This window comes from Neltuma alba, unplaced genomic scaffold (genome assembly GCF_004799145.2).
Source record: "Neltuma alba isolate B1F8T4 unplaced genomic scaffold, ASM479914v2 tig00011656_pilon, whole genome shotgun sequence".
Lineage (NCBI taxonomy): Eukaryota > Viridiplantae > Streptophyta > Magnoliopsida > Fabales > Fabaceae > Neltuma > Neltuma alba.
Window position 1 is genome coordinate 321,609 of NW_021636302.1, and position 16,322 is coordinate 337,930.

General features: G+C 32.1%; 1 protein-coding gene across 2 annotated transcripts; it reads left to right on the forward strand.

Annotated features, from left to right (window-relative positions):
* The first annotated feature begins 1,231 nt into the window (after positions 1-1,231).
* On the forward strand, positions 1,232-15,982 carry LOC114716434 (60S ribosomal protein L3-like). Of its 2 annotated transcripts, XM_028901440.1 has the most exons (7): positions 1,232-1,237; positions 8,257-8,264; positions 13,507-13,603; positions 13,810-13,920; positions 14,532-14,836; positions 14,985-15,394; positions 15,517-15,982. In XM_028901440.1, coding segments are annotated over exons 1-7 (1,191 nt in total). In that variant the 5' UTR covers positions 1,232-1,236; the 3' UTR covers positions 15,776-15,982. The 2 variants fall into 2 exon arrangements, with proteins under 2 accessions (XP_028757273.1, XP_028757274.1); XM_028901441.1 differs by lacking the exons at positions 1,232-1,237; positions 8,257-8,264 and adding an exon at positions 13,046-13,130.
* The last annotated feature ends 340 nt before the right edge of the window (positions 15,983-16,322 follow it).

Below are 16,322 nucleotides of genomic sequence, written 5' to 3' on the forward strand. Positions count from 1 at the left end.
TTTAATGAAAAAAAATAAAACAATGAAATCGTTAAGACTATGAACATTTTCTACACTGCTTTCCCTTTCGTTTTTAGCAAACATTACAACCAAGACCCCATTCCACAAACTTCATCGCCATCCTTCTCTTTCCTTTTGACTATTGGAGAGAATTACTAGTGATAGCCCCTTACATGTGAATCCGCTTACCATCCTCTTTCACCTCTTCTTCTCCGTCTTGATCCTTATATCAAAACAATAGATTCTGATTTCTTTAAAAAAAAAAAAAAAAACGGATGGTTTGGATGCAACATTTTATAGAAGAAGAATTACAATCAAGTTCTAAAGAAGAGAAATAATTACTAAAAGATTTCAATAACAACGTGAGTAGTTTGTAATGAAAGTTTTAGGATGCAAAATGACAACCTTTGAGATTTATTTTGTAATTTCTTTCCTTCCTTGAAACCTCATTATAATTCTCTCTTTTATAAAGTTATTATTAAAATATTTTATAAACTAAACATGTTTTTTGCTACGGGTATAAATTGCCTAGAATAAATTTTAATAGTTTACATTTACATGTTTACATTATAATAATATTGTATAAGATATTATATCTGAACTATTCACTGCTGGTAAAAAAAAAAAATACCTGAACTATTCACTTTTTATCTATCTAAGGATGGAGAAAAGATTTTGAATATCTACTCTTCCATTTTCTCTTCTATTTATTCCCTGTAAATTAATAAGGATAGGAGTAGATTTTTTGAAATGAATATTTTTTATCCTCTTAATTAGATTTAGAGGGAAAAATGGAAGGAGTAGATATTGAAGGTATATTTAGTAAAAAAAAAAAAGATATTGAAGGTATGGAGTTATGGATTTAGATTCTCGAAGGATCTCTTCTCCATCTTTAGATAAAAATGAATGATTCAAATATAATTCCTTGTCGGCTCTCTGTAAAATACTCGTTGGGACGAGGGCTTCCAAATACATCGTAAGCTAAACCCATGCTGACAAATAACCAACCCGCAATGAATAGGGAGGGTATAGTAATGCTATGAATAACCCAGTATCGAATACTGATAATAATATCAGCAAAAGAACATCTTATACAATATTATTATACAATTATTATAATATAATCATATAAATTTAAACTATTTAAATCTATTCTGGACAATTTATACCAATAGTCTAAAGATATTTAGTATATAAAATGTTTTAATAATGATTTCATAAATTATTACTCCCTTCAGTCTTATTTATAAGCTTTAAATTTAGAGAGGGCTATGGTTTATTTTATAAGTTTTAATTTAGTATTTGTCTTAACATTTAATGAATTTTTCTAATGTTATCCTTGATTATTTATTTTCTCTTTTTTGTCATAATATCTCTTATCATATTTTTTTCACACATTCCCTATCATCATGTTTTCCTTGTATTATAAAGGCATATTTGGAAATCAAAATAAAGCCTAATCTATTTATTATTTTTAACTAATTTAAACTAATTATTTATTACCTATAAATTAATTATTTAAAGCTTATATTGAAGATTGGAGGGAGTATATCCACATCATAAATTGTTTTAATGTAAGCGTAGAGAGGATCAAAGAAGAAGAGGTGAAAGAGGATGTTAACTGGATGCATATCTTTGGGGCCTCAATAGTAATTCTGTCCAGAAGTCAAAAGGAAAAAGAAAGATGGCGATGAAGTTTGTGGAATGGGGTCTTGGTTGTAATTTTCATTAAAAACAATAAGGGAAAAAGATGCAGAGGGAGAAGCAGTGTTGAAATCGTTCAGAGCTTGAACGATTTCATTGTTCTCTTTTTTCAAAAAAATGTCAGAGGTGAAAGTTGTTTTCAGTATTCACAAATTGAAACTCGTTTGAACGACTTGTAATGTAGTATTTAAGTAAAAAAATTTAAAATATGTAGCATTTTGCTAATTTTTTACTGTTTGTAGTATTTTGATAAAAATACCAAATTTAGTGTTTAGTTGTTAGCTTATTGTGCTTGAGAACCTTGAAAACTATTTGTAAAATTGTGTCCCTCATTGCAATTCATGCCATTGCTTGGATTCCATCGTGAGGAATCAGTTGCAACAATGGAGATGAGTCAGGTTTTATTCGGAAAAAAAAAATTGAGACAAAACTAAACAGACTGCCTATACTCATTTAAGCAGCCCATTTAAGCCTGCACGGATTTAGCCCAGCCCGTTTACTGCGGGCTTAAATGGGCAAGGACTATCCTGTGCCCGTTACATAATAAGCGGGCTGACTATCTGCTGACTGTTAGACTGAGGGCTAGCTTGTTCTACCTATTGATCAGCCCTTGATTCACAATTCATCTCGAGTTTTTAAATTATATATTGTTTTTTTATAAGAATATATTGCTTATCATTATTCAAAATTTCTTAGATTTTATAAATCCCAAAGCTACATTATAGAACACTAGGGATTGAGAATGAATACAATTTTTAAAATGCCAAAATAATGATGATAACATATATTATGTTATTGCTGCTAGATATATCAAACTCATTTATTTTCTTATCAATTGTTATGAATAATCATTGGCAATGATGTTTATTTAACAATTTATAATAAAATTGCTGAAATTATACTTATAGCTGAATTATAAAAAATCAATAAATTAGATGACTGCACATTGCTAATTTAGCTAATCAATTATACTAATTCACATATTAATTACACTAATTCACAAAATTTCATGGTTGGAATTACGAAAGCATTTCAAACGGGTGGATTTTATTCATAATTATATTATTTTTAAATACATTGTAAAACAAATTCAATACATCATTATACTTGAAAGTATTAATTTGAAAAAACCAAATCGATCATTCTCATTTTTATGAACCAAATTAATTAATTAGTTTAGTTTTAATTAATTATATTATTACTTTGGTAAACATTTTTCAGTCTAGTTTTTGTCTTATTTTTACTTAACTTATTCCAATTATCCAATCTATTGGAAATTTGATATATTTAATACTACTAATAATATTTAAGTATTATTGATTCTAATTAGCGATATTTTTTAGCATATTTTTTTTAATTTAGAAGATAAAATATTAACAACTAGAGCCGGTAATAAGTAGACCCAACCTGTCAACCCGTAGGTTGGCGGCAGACTTGGGTTAGTATTTTACCAATCCATCCACCCGCTCAGGTTAGTATTAACAACTAGAGCTAGTAATAATTTTCTCTTTTTGTTTTACATCTCTCATTTTTCTAGCATATATATCCTAAACAAAAGTCGGGACAAAAATCACATTCCTCAAACTAAATATTTTGGAAATTTATAAAAAATCAATTTGTACCAAATACTTCTTGGAATGGTGTGTTTGGACAATTATCAGACAAGTTACAAAAAAAAAAAAAGGCCACAATATTCTTTCATGTTTAAACTTTACAAAGATATTTTTGCTTCTGATGCACCTTTTTTATTGGGAAAACAAATAAATTATACACTAAAACAAATTTGTTTTGTTTGAGTTGTCCCTGATCTCATATAAATATACTTTGTGTGATTTCTTTTTGCATAGAAGAATAAGTGGGTTAACATAAAAAGAAAACATTAGTTTTTTGAAAAGGTGGGTTGCCCTGGTCAGCGATGGGCCTGTTTGGATGACATTGCAAACCATGGTTTGGAAGGTCAAACCATGGTTTGCACAAAATATCATCCAAACAGGCAGATAAAATGAGCAAACCTTGGTTTAGGTAAAACCATGGTTTCAACCGGTGAAACCATGGTTTTATCAGAAGCTACTCTGATCTGCTTCTCGCCTCCAATTACTAAAAAATTATGGTGGGCCCCTCAACAGATGACCAAAGGCTCCAATTATCAAGCGTGTTCAAATAATTGCTCTTCTTCCTCTCCTCTTTCACGCTTTCTTCCCCAGTCGGTCCTCATTGCCCAGTCGTCCATGGTCTTCCTTTCCTCCTTCACAGAACGAGTCGCCGCCGGTGAAGAAGTCACCGTCCAGCCACGGTTTGAAGGTGCTGGTGAGAGAAGTAGCATTTACAAGAAAGAAGAGAAGTGCTAAAAAACAGAGCGCGGAAAAAGCCAGAAACTGCGAAAGTTAAATGACAGAGAGTAAGGAAGAGAGAGAGAGGGAAGGAAAATTAACAGGAGGAGAAATGGCCGGCATATTATAACAGTGACGCGCAGATTCAATCTTGTGGGATCTCATATAATTCAGTAGTAGTACGAAAGCAAGGGAGGGAACGGTACAACAAGCTTATCCTCATGAATCGGATCGTGAAAAGGCCTCTCTAGTTGGCATTCAACGAACTATGCGGTCAATGAAATTATTGAAAAACTCAGGCATCAAATTCAAGAATTAATACAGTGGGCGGTGGGTGGGATCAATGAAATTATTTGATAAACCAGGTATATATAGAGTAGAAAATAGACATGAGAAGGAGGGAGCGAATGAAAGTGGGGTTAAAGATGAGATTTTTGGTAAGAAATTTTTGGTAAGATTTTTGGTATATATTATCTTATAAATTATTAATTATGTGAGTAAAAATTATTTCATTAACAATTTTATTTCTTCAAATCAAAATATGTTATAAAAATATCCCTTATATAATTATTATATTAACTTATACCCTTTTTGGTAATTTTCATATGTAAAAAGTGCTTTTGGCAATAACTATCCAAACACTCTCACTTCTCAAAATCACTTTTTCACAAAATCTATTCTTCACAAATCTATTTTTTTCCAGAATCTATTTTCCAGAAGCTATTTTTAAACCATGGTTTGGTTTCATTCAAACACACCCGATGTCAATGTTAATCACTTGTGAGGTTGGGCTCATGGGCTCAATCAATCTGCAAAAAATAGCAAGTTTGAATGGGCTAAAAGCAATGTATTTAGAAGTGGTATGGTTGGCCTGCAAACTAACCAGTATTTATTTAAAATATTTTGAATTTTATTGATTATTATAATTATATTATTATCTTTCCCATCTTATCTGAAAATTTTACAAAAAAAAATATATTTTTTATTTGGTGAATAAGTTTTTCAAAAACAAATAAAAATTTTATTTAATTTCTTTGTAATTATATTAAAAAAAGTATGGAAAAAGATATTTTTTGTATGCTCTAGTCAACCTAGGCGTTGGCCCACACTACGATAGGCAACCCATTACTATACAAAGAACCTGTCTGGGACACCATTCAAAACATGGCATTGAACCCACAACCCATTACTGGGGCAATAACTTTTTCAATCTTAAACAAAATACCTGTTTGAAACAGAATTTAAAAATACTTATAAATATATTTTATATAAGTTAAGATAAATCTCTTTATATTTTTTATTTCGTATTCTATAACTTATGATTGAAAAGTTATGCCATTCCAAACATGTTATTGAACCCACAACCTATTTATAGAAGGCTTTCATATCTTTAGACTATTTATAATGTGATTGCCTTTTAACATGATTTTGTTATTTATGAGACCTAGTTGCTTCACTATCAAAATATATATATATATATATATATATATATATAAATACTCTTCCACCAAGTCATATCCCAAAAAACGGCTTAGCATTGGCTTCAAAGACTAATTACTGTTCACAAGCCATGCTCATTAAAATAAGCTTATTTCTTGGGCTTCTGTCAAGCTAATCATAATAAATGATATACATTGGGCTTTGGTCTGCGGCTCACTGTTTTGTACCTTTCTCTCAATCTCATTTATTATGTTTTTCCTCTTCCTCTTTCCATCATTTTTTCACGAGGCATTACCTCTCACTTGTTCATTGCCACAGGTACTCACTTCTAAATTCCAATTTTAAATTTCATCTCCCTTCATCCCTTCACGTCTCCTTTCAGGAGTTTTAATGCCATTTTATCTCATTTAACATGTTTGTAATCTTCTTTTTTTATTCCTTTCATTTATGCTCCTTCCCCTTCTTCCTCTCATTTTATTTTCCTTTCACTGATTTCATTTTTTTTTGGTCCCTCTTATTAGGTTTTCCAATCATTTCTTGCTAGAGGTGGGAATCAGAGCCGGCCCGGCCCTCCAGGGTTGGCCTTCAGGGCTAGCGGGCTTAAAAGGGTTGGCCCTCCAGGGTTAAAATTTCAAAAATACCCCAATTTGCTAGGATTGGCCCTTAAACTACAGGGCTTAGGGTCGGCTCGCAGGCTTTTGGCCCGTTTAAGAAAAAATAATATTTTTTATATTTATCATATTTTTTATAAAACAATAAAAATAAACAAATGAAATTATTAAAAAAAGACATAAATATGAATAAAATTAAGTCACAAATATAACATATCATCATATATAAATATCAACATCTAAGAACATCTAAAACATTTATTAACAAGATAATAACATCCAAAAGTTTTATCTATAGTGCAATTGTGCAATAAATAAATACTATCATTAATCTTTTGAAACTTCATCATCACTATAATTAATTATTCCTCTTCATAAGTATACTTTTCTTTCGTAACAAAAATATCAAGTTTTTCTTCTTTATACGAATTTTACTTTTAAATTTTACAATCTAGTTATTATTTTACTTTAATGTGAAAAACATTATTGTTGAAACTCATAAATTTCTAATTCAAATTATAGAATCACAAGTTATATAAGTATAAAAATACTCTATTATCAAATATATATCAAGTTTAAAAATATCAACGCATATAATATAAATCAAATCATTATTAAAGTCCAAATTAACCTATTTTTTAAAAATTTAATTCGATAAATTATTGTCTAACACTAAATTTAATTTTAAAATGATAATAATAACTAAATATTTGAAATATTATTAACAATGTAAAAAATTAATAACATTATAATTATATAAAAAAATTTAAAAAACAAAAAAAATTATAAAAGGGCTTAAAAGGGCCGGCCCGCAGCCTTCTAGGGTTGGCCCTTTTAAGCCCTCAACCCTTCAGGGCCAGCCTTCTAAGGCTTATTTTTCATTTGAAGAGAAAAATATCAAGCCTGATTTTTATAATTTCATGGTCTAAACGTGCCGGCCCGACGGACCCGATTTGTTTTCCCGCTCTATTTCTTGCAATTCATCAAGGAAGGAAGAAAACAAAAACATATATTATGTCTCTGATTTCTTCTTATTTGCTCGAGGCAGCTCTACTATTCTGTTTGAACTCATCCCTCTCTGCGACATTGATCTAAGAATGAAGAAGTTGTTCAAAGATCTTGCCATATTGACGCAACTAAAGCTCAACTATGATTTACATGACAGATGAGTTTCTCATCTATGTATTCTCTCTAGAAGATGAAGAGCAAAGGTAATGTTAGCTATTTCTTCACAATCGCTGAAATTTCTTCGGATTCGTAATCGACAGGGAAAAATAAGAAGGTCCGATGCGCGGTTATTGTAAAGTTTCTGAAGCACAATGAGAGAGACATCTAGTAGGCTTTCTTCACGATTTGAGTTCCTTTTTTTTTTTTTGCATCATATATATCCATTCTTCCTCTCCTCTTCTTCGTTTCTATTCTCTCCCACCATCCTTCTTCTATTTTCTGTAAGGATCTTCAAAAGGTTATGCTTGCTTCAAGGTTTGATTTTTTATCTTCTCTAAAATTTTCTTCTCAACATCTTTTAATGGTTTGCTTTCTTCATTTGAGTTTTTAGATTAGAAGGAACGAAGAAATAAAGATGAATGGGAGGAAAGGATGAACACCAATATGAGAGGTCATGGATGTAGATGGCTAACGGTGTGGAGATATTGGGACCAAGGCAGTGGCGAAGAAGCTACGGTGAAGAAGGATGATATGAGGTGAACTGATTTCCCCTTGCCCCTGTCTAGCTCCGGCAATTTTGGTTTTTGGGTTATTCTATTTTATAGTATGTTCAGATACAGTTTTATAGTTCTCTATCTGTTGATTGTATCTGTTCTTCGATTTTGGGTTCATCTACTTTATAGAATTCAGATATTTAGTTTCTTTTATGTTGTAGTTCTCTATTTGTGGATTGTATATCTTGCTTTCAAGAGGGATACGTCAGGATGAACCACTTTATATCTGTTCATCCTTCTCCTCCTTTACATCATGCTTTCCCATGAGATGAATATTTTGGTTGCTCAAGTTTTACCACATGAATGATATTCAATTTCCCAAAATGTCACAACTTGAAAGTTACATAGATGTATTATTATCAAATTTGATGCAGGACTTAAAATGATCATTGCGTCTGCACCATGATAAAGTATATAGCACTAAGATTGACTTAACTTTATTAATCTCAGTGGGTAAGGTTTTTATTGTTAAGCATGTGAAACCATATCCTTTAATTCTTTTATTATTAATCAGAACAATTTATGAGTGAGGCTCTAACAATAAAATGGTGCAGATGCACATACATACCCAATAAAACAAAATGGCTGAGCTATTTAGAAGAAAGTTAAGTCATCAAAACCTACACCCTATTGGCCTTGCATAGCTGGAAAAGTAAGACTGCTATATTTTATCGGACCTTACTCTGCTCCCTTGAACAGCTCAATTATGTTTCCTCACGTGTGAAAGTTGTAAGGGGTACATAGGGGCACCATGTTGATTGCTTAATAAAACAAAAGCATTGTTTGAGTAACAACGACTGGGAAGAAAATATAAAAACTGCTGAGTAGTTTTTTTTTGTTTTGCCAACATAACAGTGTGAGATTGCCAAGTCTTTTTTATAATTTCATGACCCGATTATATTTGAAAGTGTTGTCTACATTTTCATAAGCCCATATTAAGTGTGAGATTCTATTTGAAGCTTATTTTTCTTTTCCACCATGTTCTTATTCTTATTATGTCATTCTAATCATCTTGCTTCATTTATTTTGCTGAGCTTGGTTGTGTATTTTGTGTGGATGTGGCTCAATTTGCTTTGTGTGAAGATACGCACCGGTCACTTTAACTATGGATTCATGGCCTTTGAAAGTTTTGAAAGGAATGGATCCGTACTTTTTTTAGTATAGATGCTATATGGTGCAATGGGAGCTATCTGAGGTGATTATAGGATACCATTCAGAAAAAATTATACCTTGGTCCAGGAGTTTCATAAGGAAATGTATTTAGCATCATGTAAAAATTTAAACTGCATGAGGATTGAACCATGGATTTAAAGAAGATTGAACCCATGATGCTTATGATTTTGCTTCTTTAGTGTTTATTGTTCTGTCAAACAACTATTGTGTGTCAGTTAAGCCTTTTTTCTTAAGCTGATGTTAGTCAATGGTAGAAAAAAAATGCTAATGTCTAATGGTTCTTATTCTTTAGGGTGTGTTTTTATTCAAGTTGCCTTACCCATGCTTAAAATCATAATAAATTTAAATGCTCATGCTTAGACTTGCTCTTGGCATGTAACGAATTTTATGCATATTGCTATGTTATTATATAATTCTATGGATGTCAATGTATATAATCATACAGCACTCAACCCATATTAACTTGAAACACGTTGTTTTATATTAAACAAAGAAGGCCACCAGACAAAATTTTGGGAGTTCGATATTTTTATTAATTTTCATGGAATAATCTGTAATTTTCTGTGTAGCCAAGGGGAATTACAGATTTCCATGTAATCTATCACATTACTTTAAATTTTTTACACACAGCAAAATCATTTGTGATTGTTATTGCGTATATGTCTGATTATTGAATATCATAGATTGAATTATCTTTTCTACCAAAGTATAATGATTCTTTCTAGATATTTGTTTTTGCTTTTTTTTTTTTCAACATGATCTTTTGGTGTTTCATGAAAATGGTAAAAGCTTTATGGACCACACTGACTTCCCTGAAAAAAGAGATCTGAACCTCAGGGTACAAGTATTTTACCTCTGCTGTGTTTATTTCTTGATGATGTTAAATGAATGAGAATGTCTCAAAAAGGAAACATGCCAAATAAAGTCACATTTTGGTCTTCTTTTTATTGTAGCATATGGATTCCTTCAAATGACCTGTCTTCTTACAATTAAGCTCACTAATGACTTTATCCTTCTTCTTGTCAGTATTTTCTGTGGCTGATAAAGGGCAATTATTTTTCTACACAAAAAATTGAAAGATTAGCATAGGAAGCATCTCAAAAAAGGGTATATCTTAAAAGTATGCATGTTTAGTTTTGTAGACAATATTTGCTTCCTACAGTGCACTGAACTTTTGCAATACAGAGTTCTAATGCCATCAAAATGATAGGTCCTTTCTTTGTTTTTTTTTTTTGGGTCAACTGACGGTCCTTTCTTTATGTTAACAATATATATCAATATTTAAAAAAAAAAATCCAAACAAACTACATGTTTTCAAAACCTATCCACCCTGTTGTACTATTTGAATTTGGAGGTTACCTATTGATTTTGTTGGAGGCGTATCACTTGAAGTCAAATAGTTAGGCATGTAAATTTGTTTCACTTCTTGATTCTATTTCTTTCTCAATGGATGTTCCTGCTTCTATGATTTACATAACAGTATAACACCTTTGGTTTGAATATAATCCTACTAGTTTAATCATGGGAATCGATTCATTTAATATTTGGAATTTGCAGATAATACTTAAATATTTTGACTAGAGGGAAGTTATAAAAGCACATGAGAAACAACTTTATCCTTTCCAAGCACTTCACCTATCATTTTTTTTTTGTGGTTTCAAATTGTCTACCACATAACTTTCTCTCAATTCTAATTTCCATTTGTTTCCTGAAAGAGTTTCACCCTCTTTAGTTCTGCATTACATTTATCATGTTCTATTTCTTCCCTCATTCTTGCTCACTAGTGTAAATGTGTATAACCATAGATTAATAGGTGTCAAAGAATCAAACGGGCCTTGATGATGCCCCTCATGCTCAAACCTGGCCATGGGAAAAGCAACATGGCTAACTTGTGTAAATGATGTGTATTCAACAACACATCTTCAAAGGTTGGACTGCCTTTTAATACATTCATGTTTTTGGGGTTTGTAGATATCAAGTATAACTTATCACTTTTGTTAAAGACGCATTCTTCAATTGAAGGTGCCCATAAAAGGTCGCAGGACTGGAGCAGCGCACGGATGGAAGCATTCTGGCTGTAACATTAAGCCTATAAAACAGGGCAAAAGTTGATGATACTGCAAACTGAAAGCAGTTTTTTTTTTTTTTTTATGTTTCTTCTTTTTAGGTCAATGAAAAGAAAGTCATCTTTTTCTTTTTATCATGTTTGCTGTCACTTTAAGAGGAAATGGATACTTGTTAACGTGTCATAGTTATTACTTCAAATATTATTGTATAGTTTTGCCTATTTTCAAGTAATTATGTTAGTCTATTATTTGAGCATGGTAAATCCCAATTATCTTGAGCAAATCACTGAAAAACTCAAAGTGCAAGCATGTTGTGCCAAGAAAATTAGAAAGAAATTAAAGTTGTGGTGTGATAGATTAGTATAGGGATAATCTAAATGGTATAATTAATGTAATCGGTAGTTAAATATATTTGGTTAGAGTTTATATTTTAATGAATGTAACTTTTAGTTCAAAATATAATAAATATATCTATACTAAATTTTAACATAATAAGCTGAGAATTTTCGGACCTACAACTATAATTTCATTAAGATTTTACATTTAAATGTGAAAACATTCCATGATTTTTTATTTTATTTTTTGCCAACAATTATTAGTATTATTAACTGGCTACAAACAATAATAAGTAGTTAATAATAAATTAAGTTTTAGCCAAAAAAATCAATAGAAAATTAAGATAAAATAATTTTATAATTATAAGCTCCTTCACATGGGGATCACATGGGTGATATGGGAGTGTGAAATAAAGATAAAGGAGAAGGCATGGATTTAATCACAGTTCCAAATTAAAAGAAGGATGAGAGGGAAAATAACACTTAATCATAGGTGTTTGAATTTGAAAAAGGATCAAAGAGGATATTAAAAAAACTTTGATTCATTCCCTCCCTCCTTAAATATAATACTCTCTTCCTAATTTTTAGTATATTTCCTTTGTTTTTTAATATTTGATATTTTTACTATTTGACGTACTTAAACTATTAGATTAGAAATGAATTGCACGGGGAGCACAAGCTAGTTTATTAATAAAAATACTCTTCTGATTTTTAATATAAGAACTAATTATTGAGTTGATTTTAATTTTAAATATAAGACTTATTTCTCATATTTATCAATTTTTTTAAGTTACTCTTATTGATACTTCTTCAACTATAATCAAGTGTTTAAGAAAGATAATTATGGTATCTAATCTACCTAATTTTTTTAATTTAATCAAATTAGTTAAATAAGTCTTATATTAAGAACCAGGGGAGTTATTATTTTCACCGAAATCAATCATCATTGTGCTTAACAATACTCTTCTGGTCCTATTTATAAGACAGAGAGAGAATGTTTTTTTTGGTCCTGTTTATAAGTCACTTCATTAAATTTTTAATATGAATATACTATTTTGTTCTTTATTTATTATAGTGTATATAGTTATACTTTTTTGAAAAGTGTATATATTAAATATGGATAAAGTTGAAAAATTGTTATATCTTAAAAGAAAGTTAATGTATTTTAAGGTTTTTCTTAATCTGTATAAAATATGTTGGAAGTTTTTATAAATAAGACCAGAGAAGTATCTTATATTTAATCAAATTTCTAGCTATAACACTAATTAATGAGATTTTTTTTACCAAAAATTAACAAGTGGCTTATTATTACTCCTTCGGTCTTTTAAGACTTAATTAACTAATTCGAGTAGATTAATTATATTAGTTAAATTAATTAAGATGATATGTTTTTTCTAAAATATCCTAATCATTTTTTTAATTTTTTTCTCGCTCTCCTACTTAACTATTGTTGGAAAAATATCAATAAGACTAATTTAAAAAATAAATTAATAAAGATATAAAATAAATCTTATATATAAGATTAATATCAATATCAATTTTTATAATTTATTATTATTATTATTTTTTGCCAATAGTACAGGTAGCTTGTTTTTATGCTCGTGAATACTTCCGCAAAGAAGTCGGGGGCACATTTGTAATTTGATTTTTCACTCGTTCATTTCGTAATATTTAGGCGCATACTAGGGTTTGATTTGGTTTCTTCTTTTCGGGTCACCACTACGCCGCTCGGCCGCAGAAGCAACCTCAGGTACTGCTTTCTTCGTACTGTCTCCGCATTGCTTCGTTTTTCCTCCTTCAATGTTTACGATGTTTCGTTGTGCTTAGAATCCACTACTTTCATCATTAACTTCCTGGGCATCCACTGAACCCGCGTACATTATCCCTTTCAACAACGATTTCACTTCTTAAATTTGTTTAATGTTATTTTGGATTTTTCGTCTTTCATATCTTAGGCTATCAATTTGTTGTTTATGCATCTCTGTTTTTGATGAAGCAATGCTTGTTGTAGCATTTCGTTTTAAATGCGATTGCAAGGCCCAGACTATTCATGCTCTGCGTTCATCTTGGTCTAACTTTTATGATTTGATTCGCTCATTTGGGTGAATGGTTAATCTTCAATATAGGAGAGGAGAAGGATGTCGCACAGGAAGTTCGAACACCCCAGGCATGGTTCACTGGGATTTCTCCCCAGGAAGCGTGCTGCTCGTCACAGGGGAAAAGGTATCGTTTATCGTATATCAGTTCTTCTATGATGTAGTAGCTTTATAATGCTGTTTGTCTTTAGATGATATTATCCTTACGGTCATGCATGATAATAATACTTTCATGGAATTGGGATGACTGTTCTAAGCTTCCGATCAGTCAAGTAGCTATTCTCTCACTTGACCTTTTGATTTGATTCTGATTGGTTTATTTTATTGTCTCAGTGAAGGCGTTTCCCAAGGATGACCCAAGCAAGCCACCCAAGCTTACCGCCTTCTTGGGTTACAAGGCAGGAATGACTCACATTGTGAGAGAAGTCGAGAAGCCTGGGTCTAGTGAGTCACTTTTTCTTTGGCCAGTCCTTTCTAGTTTTGGTTTGACTGCTGTGTTGTCGGCAAGTAGCTAGTTTTGTCCTTTGGTTTTTTCATGATAATCTGGATCAGGGTCATCTATTTCCATGTGCCTTGTTCGAGACCTATGAATTTTCTAGTCATCAAGTAGTTCTGGGGCTCATTATTGTTTTTGGCCCGGAAATGTTTATCCAACACGATTTTATCCATCACTGTAATCTGTAAGTTGACTATAGATTTAAACATAATATCAATGATAAGAAATAATAACAAATGTTTGTTTTTCCTTTTATTCAAGAGTTCGGTTCTCGATGATACTAGTGTTTGGACATATACTTGAACATGTAGCACCTATTTCCTTTGGCATGTGAGCTCAACTAAAATTGACACCTTTGAGTTTGCAAAGTGTTTATACGAGCTTAAAGGTGCACTATTCGTTTTCAACTAACTTTATATTTGATTTCCATGAGTTTCTGCATCAGCTTATTTGCTGTATTTATGTTTTGATTTTTTGCTTGACTGGTCTTTATTACCAGGGGTAGTTTATTATCATTTAGCATTCTGGTTTTCTAATTTGACATTTTTTGTTGTATTAGAACTTCATAAGAAGGAAACTTGCGAACCAGTTACAATTATTGAGACACCACCGATGGTTATTGTTGGAGTTGTGGGTTATGTGAAAACTCCTCGTGGTCTCCGAACATTGGGCACTGTATGGGCTCAGCATTTGAGCGAGGATGTGAAGCGAAGGTTCTATAAGAATTGGTGCAAGTCTAAGAAGAAGGCTTTCACAAAGTACTCCAAGCAGTTTGAATCTGAAGAAGGGAAGAAAAGCATTCAGGCTCAGCTTGAGAAAATGAAGAAGTATGCATCAGTTATTCGTGTTTTGGCTCATACCCAGGTATAGCTTGCTTGTCCTAATACTCACATTCAGTATATTATTTAGTTGCTGATTCTTGATTCCAAATTCAAACTGCTGCTAATCCTCTAGTGTTGCAATTTAAGGGTTTGAATCTAATACATTACTCTGCTGGCTTGCTTTCTCACAGATTAGGAAAATGAAAGGTTTGAAACAGAAGAAAGCACACCTCATGGAGATTCAGGTCAATGGTGGTACAATTGCACAGAAGGTGGACTATGCATACAATTTCTTTGAGAAGCAGGTTCCTGTTGATGCTGTGTTCCAGAAGGATGAGATGATTGATCTCATTGGTGTCACAAAGGGTAAAGGGTATGAAGGTGTTGTCACTCGATGGGGTGTGACCCGTCTTCCCCGCAAGACTCACAGGGGTCTGAGGAAAGTTGCTTGTATTGGTGCATGGCATCCTGCCAGAGTTTCTTTCACGGTTGCCCGAGCTGGTCAGAATGGATACCACCACCGCACAGAGTTGAACAAGAAGGTTTACAAGCTCGGCAAAGCTGGAGACGAGTCCCACGCGGCTATTACTGATTTTGACAGGTGAGTTGCTTGCTTAATGAATATACTTGATTTGAGAAATAAATGTGAACACAAAATAAAATTTCATTTGTTTACTCACAAGAAAGGATGTGAACTGATCTGACTTGATTTCTGACATCTAGGACTGAGAAGGACATAACACCAATGGGTGGCTTCCCTCACTATGGTATTGTGAAGGATGACTATGTGATGATCAAGGGATGCTGTGTTGGTCCCAAGAAGAGGGTTATCACATTGCGCCAATCCCTCCTTAAACAGACTTCTCGTGTTGCTCTGGAGGAGATCAAGCTCAAGTTTATCGACACATCTTCCAAATTTGGCCATGGCCGCTTCCAGACAACACAGGAGAAGCAAAAGTTCTTCGGACGTCTCAAGGCATAATCATGCAAATTGCAACGAATTCTGCTGCAATGTTATATTGAAATTACCTGAAGCTGGTCTTGTGCTTTATTTAGTTGAGAATTCCTTTTATTTGGTTCAATTTTGTTTTCACAGATTCTTTATGAATTTTGCTCAGGTACTTCGAATTTTTCTGGATGTTTTATGGAGGGTAAGTTAATTTTTAGTTTCACTTCAATTTTGCTCCGATTTTCACTTTTCTCCTTTTAATTTTGAACCTCGAGGACGATTCAAGCTTTGAGCCAAAACCCCTCGCGTTTGACTATTAACAATGTTCCCTGCAGCTACTGAGCAACTAATGTCATGTTTTCTGCAGTAATTTTGGATATCCAGTTCCAATTTGTTACAAATCAAATTGCTTATATTTCTAGTCCTTTTGTTAAAAAGATTGTAGAAAAATGTCTAACGCTCTCTAACGATAAAGCAATGAGTATGACTTGAGCTGAATGTAAACTGGAGCCTTATGGGAATGATAGATTTAGGGGAAGGACAATACTTATGATTCTAGTTAGACTGTCAAATATAAGCG

Excerpts from the sequence above, each read along its gene's own strand:
- LOC114716434 (XM_028901440.1), top strand. Across the intron at positions 13,921-14,531 it reads AGTCGAGAAGCCTGGGTCTA|AACTTCATAAGAAGGAAACT; the intron begins GTGAGTCACTTT and ends TTGTTGTATTAG. Across the intron at positions 14,837-14,984 it reads GTGTTTTGGCTCATACCCAG|ATTAGGAAAATGAAAGGTTT; the intron begins GTATAGCTTGCT and ends GCTTTCTCACAG.